The 10,165-nt window shown below is 44.9% G+C and overlaps 2 protein-coding genes across 2 annotated transcripts in view; both read left to right on the top strand.

The window, feature by feature from the left end:
• rbp4 (retinol binding protein 4, plasma) overlaps positions 1–10,165 on the top strand; it is a 170,468-nt gene that overhangs the window by 55,722 nt on the left and 104,581 nt on the right. The gene's annotated exons all lie outside the window — the stretch shown is intronic.
• Positions 57–9,703, top strand: noc3l (NOC3-like DNA replication regulator). Its single transcript, XM_080541603.1, has 21 exons — positions 57–197; positions 947–1,151; positions 1,490–1,613; positions 2,140–2,297; positions 2,445–2,507; positions 2,650–2,780; positions 3,149–3,310; positions 3,941–4,034; positions 4,363–4,538; positions 5,733–5,861; positions 5,968–6,099; positions 6,227–6,307; positions 6,541–6,641; positions 6,761–6,833; positions 6,918–6,981; positions 7,074–7,145; positions 7,525–7,706; positions 7,866–7,994; positions 8,353–8,450; positions 8,669–8,753; positions 9,382–9,703. Exons 1-21 carry the CDS (start codon positions 189–191, stop codon positions 9,514–9,516), a joined length of 2,403 nt encoding a protein of 800 aa, XP_080397729.1. The 5' UTR covers positions 57–188; the 3' UTR covers positions 9,517–9,703.

Here is a 10,165-nt window from a genome sequence, read left to right as displayed (position 1 = left end):
CACCATTTGCTTTCCTTCACCTTGTTGAAACCAAAATCACTTCCGGAAATGGGAAACACACGTGTGGGATGAGTTCTACCGTTTATATCAACATAACATTTAGACAGCGAATTTCCTAGACATTTATCAATAGTTAATCTCCTTACTCAATACTTCATCTCTTTGGAGAAAGAAGATCACATTGAGATATGGCTCCGGTAAGTACTTAAGCTGCCATAGCTGCCTAGCAAATGAGATGTCTGTCTCGCATGCTCTGGCAGCACAGGCTAGCTAGCTAGGTACACTTGATTATAGTGTGTCTGTGATCTAGCTAGCTAGTTAGTAGTGTTTCTAATCAACTGCTCTTTGAATTGTTACTGAATTCACCCTGATGTCATCATTGATCAAACTCCACGTGTCCCTTTAATCAGAGACTAACAAGCTAAACAACGCATTGCAACCAATGAATGTCTGCATGTCCTTCCTTAAACTGGGATTGATTTCACCCAATAACGTTATTCCTTTTTTTGTCATGTTTACGTGTCACGCCTGTACTTGCCAATGCTACTTTACATACAAGTACAGTCACTCAGTATTCACAGCCTAGAAGTATGAAACAACCTTATTATGTGACAGAATCAGCTCTTATTTCTAATGATGAAGCCATGAACTGGTTCAGAGATAGGAAATGTTAGGATATTTATAGCATGGCATAGAGTACAGCACAGTGTTTTATTGTATAGTATAGCAGTATAGTATAGTAGATAGTGTACATAGCCTTTATTTATGTCAACCAGCTCTTTCCCTTTTTTATTTTACCCTTGGCTCTCTTGTTTTTAGTCTTTTTCCAAGCACCAGGGGAGCCCCCCCTCCTAAATGTCGTTGTATGGTACCTGTACTGTATTAATGACAATAAAGACCATTCATTCATTCATTCAACTGACAACCCTTTCTCAAAACTCAACAGCCGAAGAGTAAGAAGGCGAAGCCAAGCTTTCGCAGGCTGCTGAAAACCAGCAATGTGAAGCTCGACAACAAGCTGAGGAACAGGCAGTTCAAGCAGGAGAACCATGCCAAGAAACACCGCAAGGAGCAGAAGAAGCTCCGAGCTGCCATTAAGGATGCGTCCCTACGGACCCCTCTCCCCCTGGAACGCTACAAGAAGAGGCCAGGTATGCATCGAGACTCACCCCAAAACCCTGTAATACTTTAACATCCAGAACAATGCTTCTCAAACCTTCTGTTTCTTCTAGCCTAGGGCCAACACATCTGACTAACTAATTGACGGCTTGATGAGTAGTACAGTGTGTTTGTGGGGGGACTATACAAAACAAGCCTGCCCACTCCACGGGTTCCCAGGACCAGTATTATTAAAGAACTCTGGTGTAACTGGCTTCTTCTACTGTAGTCGGTGAAGTGACTGGCCGGTAGCCTTTAAAAGTGTAAAAAAAAAGAAGCCCTGCTGCATAAGCATTTGATTGAACGTTTCTGTCTGTTGTGTCTCTGACAGAGGAGGAAGAAGAGGAGGAGTTCCTTGAGTCACTGCCTGTGGACATGATGGATGAAGATGACTTGGAGCAGATAAAGGAAATGGCCCAGAAAGCCTCCTTCCTCACCAGAGACCTGTCCTCCATGTAAGCATATATATATGTTACGGTACATGTGGGAAAACTAGGGTTAGGTGCTACGGTTAGGGTTAGGGGTAGAGTTAGGGTTAGGGTTAGGGTTAGGGTTAGGATTAGGGTTGGGGTTAGACATGCCAACATGTTCCAAGTCGACGTAGCACCTAACCCTAACCCTAGCACCTACGCACCGACGTAGCACCTAACCCTACATGTACCGTATTCCCACATGTACCGTAACATATACATCTACTACCCGGGTATTGCGATTTTCCTATGATAGCATTTTGATGGCGCCTCTCCTGTGTAGGCATGACCTTTCTGTTCATATTGTGCATCAGTGGAGGTAAAAGATCAGAGGACGGGCTCATTGTAATTCAGGGACTGGGGGAATGGTATCAAACACACCGAATTCTGCACTAGCCTCCCTTATCCCATCACAAGTGGGCTGCGTATGTTTACATGTGTTGCCTGTGCCCGTAGTTACCCACTGTAAGCTGACTTGTCCTCTCGTCCTTTTCCCTGTCTAAACCTGTAGTGGTCCAGTGCACGCCAAGAAACGGAGGGGACAGAGTAGTGTGGAGAGTTATGAGAAGAACCCCAGAAAGATGAAAATATCGGAGGAGAAGGAGGTCATTCACCTGCTGCCACTCAAAGACAAGAGGGGCCTCATCCCTCAGAGCATGGAGAAGCCCGGTGAGCAACAGCATGGCTGTCTCCGGTCGTTATGGCGACATTATCAATATCTTCTCAATCATGCTGGTGCTGGTGCATGATGAAAAGGAACAGATTGTATATTGCTCAGGTGGAAAATGATGGTTACACTGGTTGTTTCCTTTTCAGTGGTAGAAAACAAAGAGGAGGAGGAAGTGGATGACCAGGCTGGATTGGAGCAGTTTGAAAACGGTACTATTGACTGGAGTCACCTAATCATGGATGGACCAATGATCTGGACGATTATTTAAAAAATGCTGTTACCTGCTCCCTGATGTGTGTGTGTGTGTGTGTGTGTGTGTGTGTGTGTGTGTGTGTGTGTGTGTGTGTACAGAGGAGGAGTTTGAAGCTGGACCGGCCCTTAGCCCAGAGGAGCAGTATGAGCTCCGTGAGCAGAAGCTGTCGGAGAAGAAGCGCCGCATCGCTATCCTGGGCTCAGACATCCTTTCGGACCCCACCAACAACGTAAGGCACCTCAGACTACCGCTGATCCACTGGCAAAACTCCTCATACAGACTCCTAATACAGTCATATGCAATTTCACATCAAATGCCTAGGGGATGGGTAGGTCTAACTTTGTTGTCTTTGTTTCAGTTGTAATGGCTTCATAAATCTCCAATTATTTGTATACTGTATACTTAAACCACCAGACATAAAAATTTCTTATGTACGAAACCTCTACCTACTAAGTCTCCAAAATGAGTGTGTATGTTGTATGTCTGCGCCCCGGGCCGATGTAAAAGTTGGATGGGGGGCGCATTATAAATAAAATTAACATTAACATTAACATTATGTGTGTGTGTGTGTGTGTGTGTGCCTGTATCTGTGTGTAGATCAGGAAGCTGAAGGAGCTGAGGGCCATGCTGATGGAGACTGACCCGTACGTAGCGGTGACGGTCAGGAAGCTGGTCATGATCTCTCTCATGGAGGTGTTAAAGGACATCGTCCCTTCCTACAGGATACGACCCCTGACCGACAACGAGAAAAACACGAAGGTAGGTTGACTTGTGACCACGGCTCCTCTATTTCTGGTTGAGGAGCTGTGGAACAGATATGGAACCATGCAGCCTTTGTTTCGGAATGATAAAAACTATGAGAACAAATTAGGGATGCACTGAAAGTTGGCCCACCGAAAGTTCGGCCGAAAATAGAAAAAAAGCACATTCGGTATTCGGCCATTCAGTGTGAAAAGACCAGACCAAAAAGCAAAGAATGTTTACCGAATACGAGATGTTTTTTTAATATACGCGATCAAACAGTGCAAGCAACCCATGCTGTTCTGTGAATGAGACGAGCATTGAGTCATGACTGCCTACAGCCAAGTCATATAATTACAGCAAACATGTCGGCATGAGCAACAACGAGACGCACATTCCGGCATTGCCTTCTGTTTTTGTTTCCGTGACTTCAGAATAAAAGTGCAAGCTAAGCGTTGTGCCAGTACACGTTGTGCCGGTATTCAATATTCGGCCAAGTGTTTCCTTAAGTTCGGTTTCGGTTTCGGCCAAGAATTTTCATTTCGGTGCATCCCTAGAATAAATGTAGTTTACATCACTTTTCAGAGGGGTTTAGCCAATTGCCACCCAGAGTGATTCATGCTTGTGTTTGTGTTTTGTGGTGGTCAGGTTAAGAGGGAGACCCAGCAGCTGAGGGAGTTTGAGGAGGGTCTGGTCAGCCAGTACAAGTTCTACCTGGAGAACCTGGAGCAGACTGTCAAAGGTAACCAACGGAGATATGACTCACCCTTTTCTTCATTTTCCATGCACTAATTATTATAATATATTTTTTTACTCTTTCTTTTACCTTGCATTCGTCAGCATACCTCTCCCTAGTGGCTGTTTTCAGCTCAGCGAAACTCTACATCACAGTTTGAGTTAATGAACCAGAACTAGCCTTTGCCCTTGTTTATGTGGTTGTGACTGGCTGTTTGACGGTTTGTTTGTTTGTGACTATTTATGGTTTGTCGTGACTCAATGCTTATGTTATTAACCTGGTTGCTGACAGCGATTGCCTTGCCTTACCCTGGCCTGCTTGCCTTGCGTTGCAGACTGGAAGCAGAAGAAGAGAAAGCGTAGCGAGGCGGTGTCCCTTCAGTCCTACAGGGGCCTGGCGGAGGTGGCCATCCGCTGTATCTGTGAGCTGCTGGTGGCCCTACCTCACTTCAACTTCCACAACAACATCATCGTCATGGTGGTGCCGCTCATGAATGACCCCGTCAAGAGGGTGAGGCTGGGAGACTGTTTACTACTACCACTATGTTTTGATTGTGTTTGGGATTGTTTTGATTGTATGCCTGTTGTTGGGTACTGTTCGATATCGCCTCAGGGGATTAATGAAGTTGCCTCCCAATTGTGTCTCCTCCTCACATACCTCACATACCTCTCCTCATTTCCTTCTCAAAAAGCATTATATAGCATATACATTTTGAGAATATGTAAGGTGGAGGAACCCTAGATCTTCTCTGCCAATGTGTTTTGAGGATGCGAGGAACAGACGTCAGACTTTACTGATCGACCATAAAACTTCCAATAAGCACTGTCTCCCCATTAAACGCCTGTCTCCAATAGTAGCCGGGACACTAATGACATTGAAGCAAATAAGTGCCTGTCTCTAATAGATGCTGGGTCAAAATAAATAGTATTATCCTATGTATTGTCTGTTAATATTAGCAGATGACTAAAGCGATGCATTTGGTTCTGAGGGAGCCTGTCAACATTATCAGTGTTTATTTAACAGTTTGACAGATGGTTTAAGGCAGTGTTGTGTGGAAATGATAATAAAGGACCATATTAATAATAACAGATCGAATTTATATACCAAGATTAATCTTGTTTGACTAATTTATTGTAGGCTAATAATGATAATGTAATATGGGTGGATATTTGTTCTTAGTATAAATTTCAGCTCTGCCTTATCTGGGTTTGAGCAGCAGATTGGCAACAGAAGTGGAGGTAACACATGTATGTATATGTCTAGTATTTGGGGGATGGGGCATACATTTAAGTTTGTTCTTTGTTGGTCCTGTTTGGACCTGTGATATATTGGGGAAAATACAATAAAAAAGGAAGTGGAGATAACAAGACTAACAGCCGGTCTCCAATAATCCCATGTCTCCAATACTTGCCAGGTGAGCTCCGTGGTTAAAACAAATAAACCCCCGGGTTACTAAAATAGGTTTTATGGTATCTAGCTTTACAGTCAACCATACTGTTACAAACTGCGTGATTGCAGCATTAGATCTTAAATGTTGACAGGACTATTGTTCCCGCTGATTGAGATGAGCCTCACCTAAATCAAAGAGATGGTGGAAACGAAGGGTCTTTGCCGGGTTTGTGAGCTACATGTTACTGTAACGATACTGTCCCCCAGCTGTTTGAGTGTGCTGACTGAGTTGTTGCTTGTGTTTTGGTCGTGCAGGTGTCAGATATGGCCTGCGAGGCGGTCCAGAAGTTGTTGAAGCAGGACAAGCATGGTCAGGCCTCGCTGGGAACAGTCAAGGTCATCTCAGGCATTGTCAAGAGCAGGAACTACGAAGTCAGACCAGAGGTTAGTCTCCATCGTCGCTCCAGTTGTCTTCTGATGGAGTTGCACCTTTCCGTGACTTGTGAACTCACTAAATGTGAATCGTGTTTCTTTCTTTCCCCTCCGCCAGATGCTGAAGAGTCTTCTCTGTCTGAGGATCAAGGAGGTGGAGCTGAAGAAAGACACAGACGACACGGCTCCCAAGAAGAAGATGATGAAGTATAAAGAGAAGAAGAAGACTCTGTCCAGGATGGCGAGGAAGGTCAGTAGCTGTCTGTCTGTCTATGTGTGTCTGTCTGTCTGTCTCTCTGTGCCTGTCTGTCTGTCTGTCGGTCGGTCGTCATCCTCTGTGAAAAGCATATAACTGAAGTGGTATGTCCCCCTCACAGTGGAAGAAGGCTGAGGAGAAACTAGAGAAGGAGCTGCTGGAGGCAGAGGCCTACGAGAGCAAAGACAAGAAGATCAAACTGGTGAGTGTTCCTTGGAAGAGTTCATCATACAACTAGAAGCACTGTGATGAATACAGTAGGCTTGAGCGGTATCCAATTTTTGACACTGTTGAACCATCCCCAAATGTCTGTCTCGTCTGTGCTCACGCGCGTCGAGTAGCGGTAAAATAGTGCCGTGTTCCTGACAATAAGCAGGTCAAATGCAGAAGGTCTCAAGGTCTAGAAATAACACTGTTCTTTCTTCTCACTCCCAGCACACAGAGACCTTGAACATCGTGTTTCTGATTTACTTCAGAATACTGAAGAAAGCACAGAAGTCTGTCCTGCTGCCCTCCGTTTTAGAAGGTCTAGCAAAGTAAGAAAATACGTCACATTCCCCTGTGGTAGACATGATTACATGAATCACAATAATGGACATTTTACAAAGAATATGTGCAAATTGTTAACTATGTTTGATTCATCTCCTCTCCTTAGGTTTGCCCATCTGATCAACCTGGAGTTTTTTGATGACTTGTTAAATGTTCTCCAAACTCTCATCCAATCCGGGGTGAGTTTTTTCTTTTAGCTCTTATATTCAAATATAATATTCAGTACAATATCCATACACTAAAACATATGCACATCTCTGTAGGATCTGACCTATCGGGAAAATCTCCACTGTATTCAGACGTCCTTCAACATCCTCTCCGGTCAAGGTCAGTGATTGGTCCGTGGTGACATCATAGTCAGAGTTGCTTCACTGAATGCCTTGTACACGCTAAAAAAAGTTTTTTTTATTGCATTACAGGTGATGTCCTCAATATCGATCCATTGAAGTTCTACACCCACCTCTACAAGACACTGTTCAAACTCCATGCAGGTAGGTCCCACATCCTCAGAGTGTGTTCAAGTCCCAGGTTGACCTGATGTGGTGTGTTCTGATGTAGCTTTACATGCTACGGCTCTATGGGAGAATACAGGGTTTGGCTACGTGATGCTAGCCAGGTGCTACCTTTACTTATAGTGACTCCTTATTACCAGGCTATGTGCCATCATCCACACTTTGCCGGTGGAGGTACAACCTGGTGGATGCACGTTTGATACCATTCCTCATTCCATTCCATGCATTACAATGAGCCCGTCCTCCTGATTTTTGCCTGCATAGCACTTGGTATCCTACCAATGAATCAATGTATTGACATGTAGTGGCATGCTCATGTGGACAGCCTTATGGGTGTAGTAACGTCCTCCTTCCCCAGGGGCGTCTAACGATGACACGGGCATCGTGCTGCAGTGTCTGGACGTGATGCTGTCCAAGCGCAGGAAACAGGTGACGCTGCAGCGCGCCCTGGCCTTCCTCAAGAGGCTGAGCACACTCAGTCTGCACACGCTGCCAAACGCCACCATTGGCATCCTAGCGTCCAGCAGGACTCTCATACATGTGAGTGGGGAAAGTGTGTGCATGCCTGCGTGTCTCTGTCTCGCCCCCCTCTATTTCTGTCCCTCATTCTCCCTCTTTGTTTCTCTCTCTCTCTCTCTCTCTGTCAGTTGTGAGAGTGTAATGTGAAGTTGTGTTCTCCCGTCCCCTCTCCCTCTGCAGGCCTTCCCTAAGTGTGACATCCTGCTGGACAATGACGCCCAGGGCAGCGGGGTGTTCAACCCTGAGATGGACGAACCAGAGTACTGCAACCCTCAGAACACTGCCCTTTGGGAGCTACAGACACTCAGGGTAAACACACACACACACACACACACACACACACACACACACACACACAGCCCTCAGAACACTGCCCTGTGGGAGCTACAGACACTCAGGGTAAACACCCACACACACACACACACACACACACACACACACAGCCCTCAGAACTCTGCCCTGTGGGAGACACTCACACCCACTGCCCTGCAGGTACTGGAGTCAATCAGGGTCAACACACACATCTCAGAACACTGCGTGTTGTGAACTACACACTCAGAGTAAATACACTCTCTCTCTCTCTCAAACACACACACACACCTTCTCTGATATACTATGATGTCACTCTGATGGAAGCAGCAGTAGTTGATGGTGTGGTGTGTTACAGAGACACTACCACCCTGTGGTCCGGAGGTTTGCTTCTCACCTGGCGGCAGGGGCTCCCAGTGAGGGCTCAGGAGCTCTCAAGATGGAACTCTGCAGAAGGTAAGAACAGTCGGCAATTCCTTCACATCCCACCTCATACTATCTGCTCAGAGCTACTGCTCTGGCTCAAACAATAATAACAAATAATAGATGTAGTTCCATTTCTTGGCTCATGATAGAAGCTAAATATAAGGTGGGGGGGTGTGTGTGTGTGTGTGGTTGGTTGATTGGTTGGTTGGTTAATGAATCTGAGATACTTTTCTATTTCACCTCCCCAGGTATCCCACAGAGCTGTTTGAAGACTACAGCATGAAAGACATGACGTTCAACCCTCCAGTTGCCGCTCCTGCCACCAAGAAGAAGGTACAATGCCACCCTCTTCCCTTTCCCAAATTGACCCCCCAGCTTTTATACATGGCGGCTGTGGCGCAGGAGGTAGAGCCGCCGTCTAATGATGGCAAGGTTGGCAGATCGGCGGTTCGAGCCCCGGCTGGTCACATGTCGAAGTGTCCTTGGGCAAGACACTGAACCCCAAAATTGCTCCCAATGAGCAGGCCGGCGCCTTGCATGGCAGCTTGCCGCCATTGGTGTGTGAATGTGTGTGTGAATGGGTGAATGAGAGGCCATTGTAAAGCGCTTTGGAATAAGGCGCTATATAAGTCAGTCCATTTACCATTTACATGAATGGGGATCTGAAATGATTGGATAGGTGTAAGTAATATAGTGAAAATTCCCACTAAACCCATCAGAAGACAAGGTTGAGGTATTGCCATATTGTTTAAACCTATGAATCCCTCAGATCTACAAAACTGCATTTGAGATCTCCTTCTCAAATGTATTGCTCTGTATTATTGTGAAGCTGAACTGTCTCTGAATTCAAACCGTGTTTTTATTTTTATTTTTTATTATTACGTGTTAATTTGCAAGCAGCGACAGTATAGTAGTCCCAACTGAATAGTTGTGACATTGTCTCCTTGTCATTGTATTCCAGGATTATTTCACCATAGGGGCGGCGCTCATGGACTCTGAGTTAAAGGAGCAGATCGATCGTGTTCTTGCTGCTGAGACGGATCCCACTTTGTCACTGGATTTCTCTCCAGCGCTAACACAGACCACCACGCAATGATTCTGGACTCAGGTTGGAAAGCCCACCCTCCCCCAACCTTCTATTCTATAACTAAATGTAAAATACAACCATAATGTAGACGTATCTGGTTCTGTTACCATTGATTTTCTGGCGTTTTATCTATTTTGTCAGGACTGTTTTGAGATTTGTAAAATAATGGAAACTTGAGTTATCATTAAACTGTTAAGTTGAACCACCAGCGTTACTCTTTATTCCCCATGACTGAACCGGTAGCAATACCCAAATTAACTGAGGAATGAATGAGTTGACAGAATGAGTTGATAGTTGATAATCACATTAAGTAACAATGTAGTCCTCAGGAGAAACACTAGGGGGAGCACTGGAGTAATATGTGATGGCTACATATAGGCTTTAACCATGTGTGTGGTTCCTGTTGACTGAACTTCTATGGCTAGGCTACATCATATCCTTGAATTCAAGTACACAACATTGGCGACAAGGAAATGCAGACATTTTTCAATACACAGAATTAAAATATATACAAACACATTCTAGAATATTACTACTGTATTTATTGTGATCACAATATATGTAGAACAATTATCCATTTAAATATTTCAAGTAAATAGACAGTAGTTCACTGACAGCCACATCACAAAGTGAACAGGTTATAGTATTCACCCTTAGA

This window comes from Nansenia antarctica, assembly GCF_963989245.1.
Source record: "Nansenia antarctica genome assembly, chromosome: 11".
NCBI lineage: Eukaryota > Metazoa > Chordata > Actinopteri > Argentiniformes > Microstomatidae > Nansenia > Nansenia antarctica.
Note: the sequence above shows the minus strand (reverse complement) of the source record. Positions and strands in the feature narration are given on the sequence as shown.

What these genes read in the sequence shown, in the direction of transcription:
- noc3l (XM_080541603.1), top strand. An exon ending in ACGCTACAAGAAGAGGCCAG is followed by an intron (nt 1,152 to 1,489) that starts GTATGCATCGAG and finishes TGTCTCTGACAG; the next exon opens with AGGAGGAAGAAGAGGAGGAG. An exon ending in CTCCTGCCACCAAGAAGAAG is followed by an intron (nt 8,754 to 9,381) that starts GTACAATGCCAC and finishes ATTGTATTCCAG; the next exon opens with GATTATTTCACCATAGGGGC.